Raw genomic sequence first — 18,483 nt, 5'->3', positions numbered from 1 at the left:
TGTATACACTAAAATATGTTATTTGCGCCACATTTACTAATCAATTATAAGTACGGTAGTGTTACACATACTATCTTTTGTATAGAAAATGATTTTCCCACCGCATTTTCTCTGCATGCACTTCTTTTATTTTATCTAACTTTAGAGAGAAACTAAAGGATAAAAACACTAGAAACTACGAATGTGAAAGTCACTTCTCATGCCAAAACATGTGACACAACTTCCATTTAGAGAATCTTGGCAAGGCAAAAGCTGCTACAACTCTTAAATTGTAGTTTGCAATCATCAGGCTCTAAATGCTATCAGAAATCAAGGCTGCGACTCGATGCTCGCGTTTTCATGTACCGGAAGAAGAAAAATGCTAAGGAGACTCTCTCAAAAGTAGAAATCGGCATGTACTCTCTGTCACCTCTTATTTTTTAAACAATTTTTTATAATGTTGACACGAGAATTAACGTCAAACTGTGAGATGATAAAGAGTAGATGAAGAGTTCCACCTTAAGAGAGCATCCTTAGCATTTCTCATCGGACGAAACATCATAGGAACGAAAATATACTCTCTCAAATCCAAGAAATGTGTCTACTCCCCTGGTTCCCGAATATGAGACGAGTGAAGTGTCTATCGGAACGGTATTTGACTTTGTTCCTACTAGCATGCCAGTAGTATCGACACTCAACTCAGGAGGATGTTCTTCTTTCTTGGTTGAATAACCAGAATCCGCCACCTTCGATTTATTGGTCACCGGAAAACTCTTAGCTTTTGTTCGAATGTGTAGAATTGTATTCTCTTGATTTCATTGATATCACAATAGTACAAATATATGCTAGTCAAGCGACTTATAGTACAAGTAAACTTAGGTCCACAAGGATTTACAAAACCTAGCCCAACAAAATCGTAACCGGATTCTCCTACTAACAACCCCCCTCAAACTTGGCCGTCTTAGAGTGACAAATTTGGACCTCAGAAGTTCGAAGCACGGCTTCAGAAGCTCTTTGGTGAGAACATGCGCAGGCTGGTCAACAGAAGGGATAAAACTGTACCTTGTGCTCAAATATTGTTCCTTCTCTTGAAGTTTTGAAAGTTCCATCTTCAGGTTCAAGAGGAAGACCAGCTTCTACATCCACTTTACATATATAAGGACTAAAGAGTGATAAGTATGTGTTTGAGTGTGTATTCGGGTAACGATCCTACCTCTGTCATCCATCAGGTTCGCGGTAGCTGATGAGCTTCTGGGAGTAGGGAGATTGTTCATGTTATGTTGCTTTTGTTCTGCCTCTTTGGGTTCTGAAGATGGATTCACCGCAGTCCGTCTTGGAATTTTTATTGCATTCCAACTCTTCCAGAACCTTGAATTCGCTATGGGGTTCGAGCTGCTTCTCACGAGCACGTTTTCTTGTCAAAACCAAGCGCTCTGAGGATGCAGAATGCACACCATTTGATGCCACCAAGACAAGGAAGTTCCCAAGTTCTTTGCCTTTTCACGTACGTGATCAAATACTGTTTGATGTGTGATGGTTTTGCTTTCATCCTCTTCAGCTTTGGCACCAACCTCATCTTCTCGAATGTTGGCAGCAACCTCGTCTTCAAATATTTGACGTTTGGTATTATCAATTAACCTCTACCTTCTTCAAACTCTTCATCAAGGAGAGATGATTTTCATACAGTGTTTTAACCTGTCACGTGCCTCTCTTTATTTTTTTCCATCAAACTAATAAATCAAACTGAAACGAAATTAAACGATGGTGGGTGAGAAGTTAAACAATGCAAACAAGAAATTGCATTATTGCTAGCCCATTATAAGGTTAAACTCATTTCCTCTTTTTTAATGTAGATAATATCGATTGTTCATAAAAAAAAATGTGTATAAAAATCTCCATCGTCAATCAAACCAACTTGTTCATACTAGAGTTGTATGTCTCCTTGTCAGCCCAGGAAAAACGAGTCGTTGGCTCAGTTCGCTGCACGTGGGTGGGGCCGGGATGTTGCTGCGCGACGTCATTGACGTCGTCAACCACTGTCGTCAGGCTCAAGGCCCAACAGCTTATGACTAGGCAACCCAATGGGCTTCTACACTACATTGTTGAGGCCTCGAGGGCAATTTAATCCAATTGCCCTGCTAATTGGGCTCCCACTGGACTTACTCTAATATGATGGTTAGAAAATAAGTGATATTTTATATTGCTACATGAAAATTATTCTGGCAAAAGAAAATGAACAAAAATTTAGATGTCAGGTGAGTTTTATAAAGGCTGTGCATTTAGGCCCAGAGGATTCTCTTTATGAGGATTCTGGGAATCATCTAATCACATTTGTTCATCGTACATCGTACTGTCAAAAATTATTGTAAATTTTTTATTTAAAGATGAATATAAAATAATACTTGACAAAAACTGACCGCACGATTTACGATAAATGGATGTGATTGGATGATCCCTAGAATCCTCACAAAGAGGATCCGGTTAGGATCTCTCTCCATTTAGGCAATAGGCATACAAAAGTTCAAGAAGAGATTCTTTTCGGATCTCTTCCACTAAGACCATCTCTAACCGAGGGCTGGCCAGATGGCTCGTTTTAGCTCTCTGGCCCTTCAAGAAATTAATATTTTAATGAATAGTACAAGGCCATATTTGCCTCCGTCTCCAACCGAGAGCCTAAGGGCCATAGGGCTCATTTTAGCCATGTCACAAAAAATCGTCTCCAACCGAGGGCCAAATAGTCATAGGGCTAAACATAATTTATTATTTAAATTTAAAAACCGCAACAACTTAAATTCAAATCCAACAACTTAAATTTAAAAATTACAACGATAATTGGCCCAAAAAACCAAAAAAATTAGAACTTAAATTTAATGAATGGTTTAGGTATTTGAGCACCTTGGTGAATTTGGACGAATTTGTGCAACAAATTGAATCAAAACACTTATAAACACAAACTAAGACACTTTATAACTAATTTGGACAATAAAGTAAAGGGGGATTGGTTTTGGATGAATTTGAAATTAAAATAGAAACTTGGAAACAAAACAGATTGTAAAACGAATTTGATGGAATAGAATGGATGGGATGGCTAGCTAAGGGGTTCATCTCCACACATGTTACACTTGCATATAAAACGATTTCCAATTGCTTTTCAATAAACCATGATGCTCAACACCCCAAGTTAACCGTGATGCACTAATTAACTCTCAAATTTTCCTTATGTTATTGAATTGGATGATGCATGCGACAATTCAAATCATTCTCCAATGGTTCTCAACATGAATGCATAGAAGAGATACAATGAGAGATCATTATGCTCTATGAAAATTATAAGTGTTGATGAGACAATTGTAACTATGAATGCATGATACTCTTGCCAAGAATTCATTTAATGCGATTGTTTATAAGCAACCTCTACTACTTGTGAATATAAGTTCATAACTATTAGGTGAAACTCACTTATATTCTAGCGTCATATTCATGCATGAAAATTAAGCGTGCACTCTCAATAAACATACATCAATAAGTTATCAATCAAACAGTTAAACAAATTGAATTCACAACTTATGAAACGTAATTAGAAGTAATCAAATCATATTGCAAGCATAAACATATATTTCGAATCCCCCTAGCCAAGGGGGGGTTTAGTTCCTCATACGTACAAAACAAAGAGAATTGAATTCAAACATTGAAATCAAGGAAAATAAACACCTAAACATTCCAACAACTCAAACTTGAATTGTATGAACGTTTAGGCCCTCTTCTCTTCCTCTTTGTTGCTGCACAAGGTCTAAGGAATGGTTGTGTGATGGTGTGAATGGTTTGGGGAGTGGTGGAAATGGAAGGATGGTGTTTGGATTGTAAGGGAGACACGACAATGAATTTCTGGTGTGTGAATTGTGTATGAATGGGAATGCCTTTTGTGGCTGCAATGGATGCTTATTTATAGGTGAATGAAGGAAGAAAAGAGGGAATATGACAGCTAGGTTGAATGATTAAAGGGGTGTTGCTAGGTTGGAAATGCATGTGGAATTGCAAGGAGGAAAGCTGGAAATATGGATGGGAGTGCACGGCATGGGCTTGTTGTTGGTGAAAATGTGGCTAAATGGTTGAATTAATTAATGGGAGTGCATGTGGCTTAAATGATTAAAGGGGGTGGAAGATGGCTGAATGATTTCTTGGTGAATGGTTGAAATATGGATGGAATGCATGGAATTAGGCACAGCACAAAAGGATTTGATTGCTGGAATGAAGTGTGTATACACGGGTTGGCTTTCTCCCTTTGGTGTTGAATGATTATGGGTGCATGTGGGTGAACATGTGGCTTAATGATTAAGTGGACAACCTGGAAAGTTGCAGCAAGGTGTGTGGAGGTGCTGGAATTGTGGAATGCACGACAATGATGGTGTGTTAGGTGATGGGTGCATGTGTTGGCTGAATTATAGTGCAATGATGAAGGAATAAGTGCATGTGGCTGAATTGGTGGTGCAAAGTGAATGAATAATGAAATGGGAAATGCATGTGGGTGAAATAATGAAGGAAATGCATGTGAAATGGCTGGAATGAACATGAAATGCACGGCTAGGTTGGTTGAATGATTATGGGTGCATGTGGGTGAATGTGTGGCTGCATGGTTGTGTTGGTGATGAATGTGAACTCTTTGTTCTTCATTTTCATTTCTTCATCCCTTTATTTATTCCTAGCCTCCTTTGGTCTTCAATTTCGTTTATCTACTTGGCTTTAAGCATATGCAATCCATTTAATGCCCCAAACTACTCCAAAATGCACCAAAATGCACTTTCTTGCTCCTTTAGCCCTTTGGACCTACAAACACACGAAAATAGCTTAAAGTACTAAAATAACTAAAGAAACACAACGTAAATGCACGAAAACAAGCAAACTAAGGCGCATAAATATGCTCCTATCAACATACATTCATATGAAGTCAAATTATACTATTGGATTGTGTATGATTTTGCCCGCAATTCATTTCACACTCTTTTTAATTTCTCACATACGCATATTTAATTCGAGCTATAAAATTAAATAAATTAAACAAAAAATAACAAAATTAAATAAAAATGTGTGAAAAAAAACTAAAATAGATGTGCTTTTATCATTTTCCAATGCATTTTTGCTCATCACCCTCATCAAGTGCTGATAATGCTCATCATTCTTAGGTGGTGGAGACATTTTTTAGTAAACATAAAAAACAGCTACACCAAGTGTCATGATACAAGTGGTTGAAAGTTTTTCTTTTCCAAATATCCAACCACTCGTATTATGATACTTAGTGTATCGGTCCATATTTCCATCATGCTGAAATTTTTTTCCAAGTGGTGATAATGTTCACCACTATACTTACCATTAGATGAGTTAGTAATTTAAGGGTGTGTTTGTTGCACCGGATTAAATTGGACTGGACTAGTTTCAGGGACTAAGCTGGACTGGCTTAGACTAGACTAAATTGGATTGATTTAATGAAGCATTTGATGTAGTGTTGGACTATAAATAAATAAGTACTTTATAATTTTTATTAAATTAAATTTCTTTTCTATCAAAATTCATTTCTTCCTACAATCCTTCTCCCAGCAAACTCTGGTCTTCCCCTTCTCAATTTCTTCAGCAAGCTCCTCCACTTGCCTTTTTTATCTCCACAATCTCACCATCTCTCTCACTTATTTTATAGTTATCTTAACTTTTAAAAACTAATTAATTTTCTCCTTCAATCTTATTAGCAACCAAATTACATGAAAAATGAACAGATCTCCCCAACCTGTAACCAAATAATCAAATTGCATAAAATTGAATAGATCTCCCCAACCTTCATCGTCAACTTCTTGTTAGCAACGCTCACCGATGGTAGCATTGCCAGGTCCTCCATCAACTCGCGATTTTGGCCTACAACAGCGCCGCTTTAGCTCTCCCAGGCTTGGGCCGCGGAAAAGAAAGCACCGCCGACGAGCTGGCCATAATGACGATGCAATAGAAGAAGAAGGTAGAGTGGATGTCAGGGTGTAGCAAGCATTGGCCTCATATTCCATTTTAGTCCCGCTTAATACCAAGCGAAAGCTCCGAACTAAATAACGTGCTTTAACAAAGCGCGTATGGACTGTTAGTCGAAGCGAGTCTCATTTATTCTAGTCCAGAAACATACCAAACGTAGGATTATAATCCTACTTAAATCAATCCAAGCCAATCCCTTCTAAAAAGATGTAACAAACGCATCCTAAAATTTATAATTTATATTCTACTAAGATTTCAAAATTTAAATCTATTCAACAGTAAATACTCCCAACTGGCATTCTATATTTGGGTTTATGGAGAATTGCAGACTAGACTGTCATTTCACAATTGAATTTTGTTTTTGCTTATTTTGTCATTTCGACAGCATAAAGTCTGGGCCGTGTGAATTAAATGCGACAAAAATAAAGTAATACGCGTTGGCTGGTTGTGGTCATCCCATTTTTGGCAGTACCTGCCATTTTTTTATTTGATTTCCATTTTTCTTTTACTTTTTTTGGCTTAATTTTAACTTGGACTACATATGCGGCAATTGAATCTCATCCGGATCAACTTTACGAAGATTTTAGGGATTTAGGATTTCCATATCTTAATCATTTATCATGTATTGTATGATCAGAAATTATTTAATTTTTTATTTAAAATTAAATATAAGTAGTAATCGACGAAAATTAACCTCATAATATATGATAAATAACTAAAATGTAGTAATGTTTATAATCCCCGTAAATCCAAAGATGATCCTCTTCCCAGATATGGCCAGTGAAAAATGCAAAAATAGTAGCCTCTGTTAAGTGCCATCAGATTCTCAGAAATATGTCAACTTCCTTTTCGCAAATTGCTTTATTTACTTTCCCCTTCTAGCTTTCTTTTATCTTTTTCTCCCTGCCGGCCAAAAATTTACAGGCATCAAGAAAGAAAGTAGAAAAAAATATGAACAAAGCTTGACCGCTCACAATTAACAGCATCTCCTGCTAAAGAACTAATGTGACTCTTCCTTAGTTTGACGCTTTGCCAATCGTTTGGTTTGCGGGAAAAGAAGATTTCGAAATGAGAAATTTTGTAAAAATGTGGTTTTTCGTTAAAATGAACAGTACTATGAACTTTTCGTTAAAGTTCTCTAAAACTTTTCATTTTCCATCTCCTAGGAGAAGACATATGAGAATTATTTCCCATAAATTTAATTTCTAGCCTAAAGGCAAATTTAGGATGTGATCAATTATACTTCTGTTGTTATTGTAATATAATATGTGGATTACCTATTTGAATGGTTTGTTACTATTCATCCAAAGAAAAAGCAAACTATTCATATGATGAAAGACGGATGAGTTACTATTCATGCACAGTATTTTTACTATTCATTTGAAGAAAATTTGTAAAGTAAATAGTGTTGCTACAGTAATCTTTTGCTTATAAAAATGAATAAGAAGAAGTAGAGCTGACACACACAGCTCTCCGCAGAGAAGAGAAACAGAAGGAAGAGAGAAAAGAGAGGAAGAATAGATAAAAAATAGAGAATTATTTTTGTACTTCTATTATTTCAGATTATAAATGAACACACCACTAATGTTCTGCATACTCCGTTCATTAACTATAGAGAAATCTCGTAAAAACTCAAAGAGAAGGTACCCAAAAATAAACGAAAAAGCATGAGTGTCAAGCCTTTGCCTTTCTTCCTGTAATGGCAAATACGAAATAACAAAATAGAAAGGGGTCATGTTTATCTTGAAAAGAAAAATAAAACTTGTTTAATTACCCTATAAAAAATAAAACTTGTTTAATTAATGTATAACTTCCATCACAAGGAAAGCAAAAGGCGTCAACTTTGGAATGTGCCTCTGCTTTTTCGGTACACAATACACACTTTTTCATCTCCCACTAAACCTTCATGCTTGTCAACCGGAGTTTTTCATTTGGTCTCTCTCTCTCTCTCTCTCTTCCTCTCACTACAGTCTTCCACTCAACCCCTCATTCCATTTGCGAACTTCCTGGTGAGCTATTGGGGGCCTTCGTTTCCTGGGTTTTAGCTGCTCAGACTTATGGGCTTTCTTTCAAATCTTGTTTTCTTCCTTCTTTCCGGGTTGGGTTTCTTCCTTCTTCATCTTTGAGCTTTTTCTGATGTGGGTTTTCAGTTTTGAGCTTTCTTCGATGTGGGTTTTTTGTTTGTGCTATTTTTCTACATTTGTTTTTTGTTTTTTAAGCGCTAAGCTATTATTTATCATGCGTTTTTAGCAACTCCCGTTTCATCTTCTTATTCATGCGTGCTTATTTTGTGTATCTTGAGCTGGGTTTTGATTATCTTTGGTTCTGCCTCATAGTCACTGCTGTCTCTCTGTGTATCCGTTTCATGGCCTTAGATTTTAGCAATGCAGCTCACAAAATTTATCTTGCTTGATTCTCTGGATTTTGGTTTTTTTTTTTTTGCTGGATGCTCTCTTTTCTGCATATATTACTCTCTTGCTGCGGTCATTGTTTGGCAATCTTCAATTTCATTGAGCATCACGTTGAAAGTAGTACTCCTCTCTTTAGTTGCATTAGAATTGTTGCAGCTGCTCATCCTCTCTTGGCACCGCCGTCGCTTCTTCTTTGCACTTTTTGTGCGCTTTTGGTTTGTTTGTAGGATATATGCATACATCTCTCACACATGTTTAATCAATATGATCCTAGTGAGAATTATTTGGGTTGAGTCATTTTGTGCTAGTTTTCTTCTCTATTGGGTCCTGGATTTCACTCTATTTGTTTTGGTTTGCAGATCAGAATGAGCACTTCAGAAATCATAGATTTATGCAGTGATGATGAATTGGGCGAGTCGGGTATGGAAAACTGCAGAAGGGAGGCTGAGCCTGGCTTTGAGTCTGCACCCTCAGACTCGGTATGTCCAACACCGATTTGTAAGCAATTTTGGAAAGCGGGAGACTACGAAGTAGGGAAGGGAAAGGGGAACCAAGCTGCAAATCAGTGTAAAATATTTGACTGCTTTTATTGTATCTATTCATTTTGTTTTCTCATCATTACTTTGTTTTGAACTTCTTGTATCACACCGCCTTCTTCAATTGTGTCCCTTGCTTCAATGGCATTCCGCCAGGGCAATCATCTCTTCACAATATACCGATTACTAGTATCCTTGAGGTATTTGCATTTAACCATGCTTGGGCATTTAAAGCTGTTAACTGGACTTTGAAGAGATTAAAAGTTGTAAAATTCATTGATGTATTGAATCCCAGTTTTGACTCCTCTTGAATGGTTGACATGGAGCTGTCGAATTTTTTACTAGGAAGAGTAATTATCTGGGCTGAAAAATTGAGAACTAAAACATTTGCTGTTTGTGAAATGGGCAAGAAATGATTACAAAAGAAAAATTGAAGAACCCATATATGAAAAATATAGTTGTTTGCATGCTCCCAACAATGTTCTACTTTTGTTGCAAAAAAAAAAAAAAAAAAAAAAAATTCTAAAATCTTCAGACCATTTTATTTACAAGTTTTGGTTTGCAGATGGAATAAACCGTATGCACATACATCCTAAGTTCCTTCACTCAAATGCCACTTCACATAAGTGGGCTTTTGGAGGTATTTTCAGTTTATATGTGTAGTTGGCTTCCCTTTTCTTGTTTCTCCATGTACCCCCTTCTTTGTGCTCTTTCTGATCACTTGTTTGCAGCCATGGCAGAGTTGCTCGACAATGCAGTTGATGAGGTAATTGCCCAAATCCCCTTTACCATTATTATTCTGATTTCTCTGTTTTTGCCTTTGCAATGTTCATCAGTTCCTTTCCATCTCATGATTCTCTTCTATATTCTGGTTGTGGGAAATAGACAGAGTAAATTGATTAGGGAATCACCCTTGCGTTCGTTATTTTCTTTACACAATGTATTGATTGCTAGTATTCTTGCATTTGAGTTTCAGTAGAAAGTTGAAATGATTTGTCTTGTTCACCTGTATTGTACTTCGATGAAAATTTGCTCTATTGCCTAAAAATATATATATATATATATATATATGTATATATTAATAACAAAAGATTCTTTGAGTGTGCTTATTTATGGTTCCTTTGATTTCTGTTTAACCGGGGAATACAATTATTTAGTAACAACCTTTGTTTGTGTGGATTAGATACATAATGGAGCTACTTTTGTTAGCATAGACAAGATGTCGATCCCACGGCATGGGAATACAGCTTTGGTAATTCAAGGTAGGCCTATGAATCCTTTTTACCTTTTTTCCATTAATATATGGACCAGAACAACATCTCATATGCAATATTGGATTATGATACTTAATGGCCAACAAAAAGATGATGGTGGCGGAATGGACCCTGAAGCTTTAAGGCGCTGCATAAGTTTTGGATTTTCAGATAAGAAATCAGAGTTCACCATTGGACAATGTATGTCTTGTACTTCGTTTTGTTCACTGAATCTTTTGCATGATGTATTGTCTCCTTTGTATTAATTGGGAACCCTTTCGCCTTTCAGATGGAAATGGCTTCAAGACCAGCTCTATGAGACTTGGAGCAGATGTTATTGTCTTCAGTCGCCACATGGAGTCAAGGTCTGGCCCAAGAACATATGTTTTCGCTTACTCTGTAGGACATTTTCGTTGTTATTAAATAACCATTGCTGGTATAAGTGAGAAAGAGAGAGAGACCGGTTTACAATTCAATAAGTAAGGTTCTGTTTTGATTGGTTTATGACCTTCGCAGGAAACTGACTCAAAGTGTTGGACTCCTTTCTTATACATTTTTGACTCGAATGGGCTACAACAAGATAGTTGTTCCAGTGGTGAGTTTGATTTCATAGCATCCCCTTATATGTTGACAAAATCTTCTGCAAGTTCACCCAAACTAAGATTGGTGATATTCATGCCAAACTGTGGAGTCTACAATGGGAGAAATATTTATATTTTTTTTGTTGGTTCATCCAAATGGAAGGCATTGATCAACTTTGATAGCATTTTCAGTTTCTCTAACAGACCATTATTGGAATCCCAATAACTATTTAACTCAGAACTCAGTGTGGTTCTTCCACTACTGCAGGTGGATTATGAGTTTGATTCATCAGCTGGAACATTTGGCCCCATAATTCTGCATGATGACGACCATTTTTATTCTAATCTGACCATGCTGTTGCAGTGGTCTCCTTATTCAACAGAAGAGGAGCTGCGGAAGCAAGTAAGCCTGTGAAAATAATTTGTCATTAATCTTAGCATTAGACAAAAATCTCATGACAAATACTGCTGCATTCCTATGTGTTGATTCCCTTAAAGTAGAGTGTTCTTTATTACAGAGGTTATTTAGACCCTACATCCTTGCATGTGTATACATGGATTCATGCAGACATGATATGCACTTAAGTCTATATATACGTGTGTGATTTATTAACCCAATTGTCAGTTTGATGATATAGGGGATCATGGAACAAAAATTGTCATTTACAATCTTTGGCTAAATGATGATGGGGATATGGAACTAGATTTTAATTCTGATCCTGAGGTTATGTTCATCCCTTTTCGTCATTTCATTTACTTTGAATCAAATTGGACGCATTGCTACTGTAGTCTTGTTCTTGTTCTTGCAGGATATTTGTATTAATGGCGACAAAGAACTTGGCAATTTGAAACGTCATGTTCAGCATGTTGCTCACCTGTATCGGCACTCTCTCCGTGTAAGTATGGTGTTCACATTTTTAAGTTGACCACACAAAGTTTGTCTTATTAATGATGGCCTGGTTTCATGCTCCACAGGCATATGCATCAGTCCTGTATAGGCAGCTACCACAGTACTTTCAGATAATTTTGCGTGGACAAGATGTTGAGCGCCGTAATGTTGCCTTTTATCTCAATTTTGTTGAGTTCATCAAGTATAGGCCGAAAACTGAAGGAACTATCAAGTATAGGCCGACAACTGATGGAAATCTGGAGGTTTGTGCTGTCTACAATACCTCCACACCTCCATGCTAATTTTTAGCTGCTACTAATTGCACCCTGTAATTTACCAGACGCATCTGAACTTATGCATCACGTCAGTTTCATTTTTCCGTTAGTTAAAGTGGTTGACTTGATACTTACCAATAGAGCAAGTTATACAGATTACATCTTTTCTTCTTACTACTAGAGACAACATGACCATACATAATTCTGTAACATCATGAGGAAGTTGGTTCACTTTTCTTCTTAATAAAACATGTCTGAAGAGTAGTTGTGGACTCGTGTCTTCTAGTCTATATGCGTAATGTGTATCCAACAGCTTCATGGTTCACAATTTTCTTAGGGTTTTAACCATTATACTGGTAGCTTATGGTTTGAGAGTTATAACTCAAAAAGTGGATCTGTATTAATAAAAATCTTTTGTGATCAGCAACTCTGTCTCAATCCTTTTCATCCCCACATGCGCTTGTGAGCATGCATTTTTTTGGTATCCAGTGGCTTTACCATGGGTAATTTCTTAAATTTTCAGCTTGAATATATTACCGCAATAGGATTTTGGAAGGAAGCTGCACGTGCTAATATTCATGGTTTCAATATCTACCATCGGAATCGCCTGATACTGGTACTTTTGCTCTCTTAAATTGTTCGTTACGCATGTTTTGGTAATAAGACTCACCAACCTATCTCTGATATTTTACATAGTGCAAAGAGTGTTGCTGATTTATAGTCAGTGAACTGCACTAACTATTTCTGCTACATGTGCTTTGTAACCTCCTTAGAACCCTCAATGTTCCATGTAAGGCTCTACTAGCCTTCAGTATGTAGTATAGAGTTCTAAATTATGTTTATGAAATGCCATGGGATGGATTGCTGTTTGCAGATTTTCGGGAAGGAATGATACTATAATTCGATATGGCATTTGTATAAATTTGAGTATTGCACTACAGGATTTATAACGACGGGGGATGTGTGCATGTAATCTTGTTCCTCATTCATTAATATTTTGCAGCCATTTTGGCGTGTACTTAAACAAATGACAGGCAATACCGGGAGAGGAGTTGTCGGTGAGAACTCCTGACTGCACTTATCTCGTTCTCAAGATTTTGTTTAAAGGTGTATTTAGTTCAAATCGTTGTATGTGTTTGTTGATTTATGTGATAATATTGTAGGTGTCCTGGAACCAAATTTTATTCAGCCTACTCACAATAAGCAAGATTTTGAAAAAACTTCCCTCTTCCACAAGCTTGAAGATCGTTTAAAGCAAATGACGGTGGAGTACTGGTGTGACATTAATCGGATTTTTCTTAGTTCTGTAAATATTGTCAGGCTCAAGTTTGTATTACTTCAACTTTAGAGGAAAATTTTGGTTCATAGAGCAGTTTATGAGCCTATAATTTAACTTTGCGAACTGTCATGTATGAACTCCGGTGTCTATACAATGACAAAGAATTGTAATTTCCTGTTTGATGCATTTTCTGTTTACCTTGGCAGGAAGAAATATTCCAAAGTCGCCGGTTATCAGACTGTGAAAAAAGTTCGTTCTAAGAGACTGCGTCGTCCAAAATCACCTTCTTCAAGAACTAGAAATTCTTTGCACCTAGCTTTGTTACTGAATCACGGTTCTCATGAAGCATCTTCTGGTGCAGCGGGATCCTTAGAAGATCCCCAAGTAGCCGTATCAGATGCTTCATCCAGTGGACTGCAAATAACAGCAGATATCTCCTCAGAAGGTGAAACTATGCAGTCAATAATTTTTGAACGATCGGAAATTGCATTAATTTCATATTTTGCTTGTCTACTAAATCCGTTTCCTGTGTTAGCAGGAAACGTCAAAAAGAGGAAGGATCTTGATACGCCATTGGAACCACAACTTGCGAAAAGGCACACAGGACATGATGGAACTGATGTCCAGTACATTACTCAACAGGTTTGCTGAACCAAAAACTCAGAATCAAACTTATTACTCTAACTAGCATATACTTAGTACCGGTCCTCGATGTATTTTGTTGGCAGTCTGAGAATAGCATCGAGAACACGAAGCAAATTTCACAGAAGATAATTTTGATTCGAGAAAACAGAAGGCTTCGGTCAGAGTAAGTAAAAAGCAAATACGGTAGTTCATCATATACGTAAACATTTCTAAGGATGGATTTAGGTGAGCTACTGGTGACTTTGGTTGCTGCATTTGTAACTTTAATCTGTAAACCACTTATGTTATTCCGACCTGGCTTCGCGGAAGACCAATTGTCATGTCGAAGAACAATTCTGATATGTGTACATTATAATTTGCGATTTCTCAGTTCTTTTGTCACTTGCAGGATGCTCGCGGCGGAAAAACGGATTGAAGAACTTAACTTGAAGGTAGTTCAAGTTATGTTGCATTTAGTAATTTGGTATTTCATGTAGTTATAAGTCTCTTAATTGACATGACATTGCAATTTGTGCAGATGCAACAACGTATGCGTGAACTCAAGGATGTACGTACTGCTCTCTCTCTCTCTCTAGATTTTTACCCGATTTGGGAGTTCATATATTTATGGTCGTTAATCGAGATGAAGTTATAATTGTTGCAGGAGCAGCGACGCGGAGGTGAACTGGAGAATGAACTTACTCAGTTTTTGATTCAATCATACGCATAGAGCAACATTTGTGCCAGATCGAGGCGAAGGAGGAGGACGGTGAAACACTTGTTTCTGTAGAGTTGACTGGAATTTACATAAACCCTAACCATACACACAAAGAATGCGGCAGTTTCTGTTCTTTTAGATTTGTATATTGCAGTAGAATCTCACCCCTAATGAAAGATATTTCCGGCTTGAATTAATCGGCGTTCAGTAGACGCTAGCGCACTTAAGGTATTTGGTAGATTCTCTTCTTCTTCACTCCTCGATAGCCAGCATTTCAACTCGTAGAAGTTGTAACAGATCGTAAATCGCCGCTAACTGACAGTGAGATGCTTCTTCTGAATAAAAACAGTGGACTTCATTTCTCACCTCAACCCAACTGCATCCACCGCTCGTCTTCAATCCTCTATCCCTCTAATCTCCTAATGTCCACAACATCGGTCCATTTTCCGGCCAAAGCGTAGATATTCGACAACATTATGCAGCCTGAAGAGTTTCTTTCTGCTAATTCTGAAAGCTTTTTGGCTGTCCGTTCCGCTATCTCCTCGTTTTTATATCTATTACACCCACTCAATAGAGCAGCCCATGCATTCCTCTCGGGTTGAAATGGCATGGATTTCAGAAGCTCTTCGGCTTCAACAAGTCGTCCTGAACGGGACAGCATATCGACCACGCAGGTGTAGTGCCTTCCCTTTGGCTTTATACCGTAAACAGCCTCCATCGAATTAAAGTACTGCAATCCTTCGTCGACTAAGCCGGTGTGAGAACAAGCGAAAAGAACAGATAAAAGCATGAGCTCGTTAGGAGCAACAATTGAAGTTCTTTTCATTTCCTCAAACAAAAACAGAGATTCCGCAGCAAAACCATTTTCTGCTAACCCCTGAATCATCACAGTCCAACTGATTTCATTCTTCTCGGGCATTCTATCGAACACACTCTTAGAACTCTCAATATCCCCAGATTTCGCATACATATCAGCTAGGGCCGTACCTACAAAAACATCATATTGAACTCCATGTTTAACTGCTTTCCCATGGAGGTTCTTTCCTTTCTCCAACGAGGCTATGCTCGCACAACCAGAGAGCACACTTGAGAAGGTGGATATGTTTGGAGTTTCACCACACAAAAGCATCTCATTAAACACTTCAAATACCTTGTCAAATTGTTTGTTCTCTAAGTAACCTCCGACCATAATATTCCACGATATATTGTTTGGTGCGGGTATGCTATAGAACAACACCTTAGCCTCTTCCATTTGTCCATTCAGACAATACCCGGCAACCATAGAATTCCATGAGACCACATTCTTCTCTGGAATCGAGTCAAATGCTGTACGTCCATCCTTAGTTTCTCCACACTTGCAGTACAAGTCGATAAGAGAGCTACTGATAAAGACATCTTTCTCGAATCCAATTTTCACAACGTGTGCATGGATGTTCATTCCCACTCTTAAAGCCTCAAGGGTGGCCAGCGTGCTAAGAATACTAGCCAAACAAGACCTATTTGGGATGAATCCACTTTGAATCATCTGAAGAAACAGTTTCAAGGCTTCTTCCGGATGTCCACTTTGACTGTACCTTGCAATCATTGCACTCCAAGAAACTTCGTTTCTCTCTGGCATCTCATCAAAGATTCGACGCGCTTCTCTCAAGTCTCCTGTCCCAACATACATATCTAGGATTGCGGTCCAAGATACAACATCTCTCTTTTCCATCTGATCAAATACTCTCCTAGCCAAGGCCTTTTCGCCCATCTTCAAACATAATGTAATTAAGGAATTAGAAACCGATAAATTGTGTTCATATCCAGTCTTAACAATCAACCCTAAAACACTCATCCCCAACCGATCTCACCAAACCCGGCACAAGCTCTAACAACAGAGGTAAATGTAACATCATTAGGCCTGACCCCAGAACCAAGCATCTTCAGGAAAAGCTTCAGTGCTTCAACATTCAACCCGTTCTGCACCAACCCGCTAATCCCAGCCTGTCCAAGAAACCACATTATGAAACGGGTTTCTCTCAAAGTACCACATTGACTCGTCCACCCTTCCGCATCTCATTAACCCCGATATCAACGCAGTCCACAAAACCTCGTTTCTTTCAGGCATTTCATCAAACAGGCGGCGTGCTTCGTTGAGATTTCCCCATTGAATGCTCGCATTGATCAAGCAATTATGCACCGTTGAATCAAACCCATCGAACCCCTTAACGATCTCACTAACTTCATCAGATTTTCTCGAATCCAAGTACATAATTAGAAGCCTGATGGCTATAAATCTCTCCGATGAAAGACCAATTTTGATCAGATGGCCGTGAAGGGCCATTCCGTCGGCGATGCGCCGGTTTTCGGTTAGGGTTTTGAGGAGGGAACCGCATGTTTGCAGGTCAGTTCTGAGATTTTTGATTGCGAGAGTGCCGAAGAGGGTTTTGAATTTGATGGCAGTTCTCATGCTGCGAGCGCGCGAGCCAACTTCAAATCAGCCGACTTATATAGTGAGTAGGCAAGACAGGAGAGAGAAACCTCAGACCATGGTTGACGTGTACTTGTGAAGTATCGACACGTGTCTCCAAGACACATGATTTCAAATTAGCTCGAGAAGAAATTTTTTATTTTGACAGGAATATAGATGGTATAACACATGTTATTATATAAGTGATGAGAAATTTTATTTTTTAAATTATTAATTTTTTAACACACATATCTCACCATTTGTAAAACAAAGTACGGTATACCACTTTGTATACCGATCACATTAAAAAATCTCTTTAGCTTGAGTTATTAAATAAAAAAGTTGTACGGTGATATGAGCTGAACCCTTAGACGAATTTCGGCAAAATATACCGAAAGGAAGAACAGGTTCGACGCATACATATCGAATTCATAGGGAAGACTTCGGCAGTATAACTAAGTCCCCACCTTACATCAACCCAATCTAAAACCAAGCAATATATTCACATCCAAACTCCAACCATTACATAATCGATTAAAGCAATATATCTATGTCCAACCCAATTTCAAACTAACTATTATGGGATGTCTCATTGATTGAAGATGAATTTCAAACTCGTATTCTACACGGCACGACTAGGGTTCGATTCATGACGCTGATGAATTACACGATATGGTTAGAAAAATGTTAAAATGTTTATGTGAGTCTTTCTCATTCAAAAAATATAAAATGTTGTGACGAATTAACAAACTAGCGTCGAATTTGTTTGCATTACACATGCTCGTTCTCTCTTGCTAGCTTCGCTAATTCTACCCTATAACACGACAAAGTTAGTTGTCGATCCCTACCAAGGTTCAATGATTTAAAGGGTGTTTTAGTCTTCTTAGTTAATTTTGTCGCTGTTATATGATGTGAGGAAATTTCCATTTACTGAAAAATCTCAGATCATAATTTGGACTCAAAGGGGGTGTCGCAAGAAAGGAAATGCCAAATAGTAATCTTTCCTCGTTGTATCATTCTTCTACACATATTTTATGTCGGCAACGACCACAAATCAATATCACTCGAATGTATCTTTTACTTTGATCAATCATGAGTAGGGGAAAACCGTGTTCATTTACCGTTTGTGAGAATAGTTATGAATTAATATCAAACGGTGAGTGATTAATTTTTTCTTAGCGTTTAGAGAACCGTTATAAATGATCAGTTATTGTTAGATTATGATTAAACAGTGAGTAACCAAGTTTTTCTTAGACCCTAGAGTATGAGAGAACAGTTATGAATCTCAAGAAGGTCGGGGTTCTATCATAAAACCAATTGGTAATATAGGGAGTGGTCAAATTACTTATGAGCACATGCAAGATCCCACATTTTCCTAATGTGAGAGTGATTCTCTCAACACACTCCTCACGTGTAACGAATTTTCCAGCCTAGCAAGTGCGACTATTAAACTTCACACATGAGACAAGTTGCTATGATACAA

The 18,483-nt window shown here is 37.7% G+C and overlaps 1 protein-coding gene and 1 pseudogene across 1 annotated transcript; one reads left to right on the top strand and one right to left on the bottom strand.

Moving 5' to 3' along the window:
- The first annotated feature begins 7,870 nt into the window (after positions 1-7,870).
- Positions 7,871-14,748, top strand: LOC103965825 (protein MICRORCHIDIA 6). Its single transcript, XM_048578879.1, has 21 exons — positions 7,871-7,994; positions 8,756-8,963; positions 9,498-9,572; positions 9,664-9,698; positions 10,116-10,194; positions 10,297-10,386; positions 10,475-10,550; positions 10,702-10,780; positions 11,035-11,169; positions 11,392-11,490; positions 11,576-11,662; positions 11,742-11,918; positions 12,454-12,546; positions 12,934-12,988; positions 13,094-13,205; positions 13,416-13,654; positions 13,748-13,851; positions 13,938-14,017; positions 14,243-14,285; positions 14,372-14,401; positions 14,498-14,748. Exons 2-21 carry the CDS (start codon positions 8,762-8,764, stop codon positions 14,561-14,563), a joined length of 1,956 nt encoding a protein of 651 aa, XP_048434836.1. The 5' UTR covers positions 7,871-7,994; positions 8,756-8,761; the 3' UTR covers positions 14,564-14,748.
- On the bottom strand, positions 14,520-17,064 carry LOC103965860 (annotated as a pseudogene).
- Positions 17,065-18,483: the final 1,419 nt, after the last annotated feature.

This window comes from the organism of the source record quoted next, unplaced genomic scaffold (genome assembly GCF_019419815.1).
Source record: "Pyrus x bretschneideri cultivar Hongxiangsu unplaced genomic scaffold, Pyrus_bretschneideri_v1 Contig13, whole genome shotgun sequence".
NCBI classification, from domain to species: Eukaryota; Viridiplantae; Streptophyta; class Magnoliopsida; order Rosales; family Rosaceae; genus Pyrus; species Pyrus x bretschneideri.
This window is presented reverse-complemented; position numbering and strand designations above follow the sequence as displayed.

Bases quoted from the DNA above. Each gene is read 5' to 3' on its own strand.
- LOC103965825 (XM_048578879.1), top strand. From the start codon at position 8,762: ATGAGCACTTCAGAAATCATAGATTTATGCAGTGATGATGAATTGGGC. The intron at 12,547-12,933 runs GTACTTTTGCTC...AATATTTTGCAG, and splicing joins ATCGGAATCGCCTGATACTG to CCATTTTGGCGTGTACTTAA. The intron at 14,018-14,242 runs GTAAGTAAAAAG...TGTCACTTGCAG, and splicing joins AACAGAAGGCTTCGGTCAGA to GATGCTCGCGGCGGAAAAAC.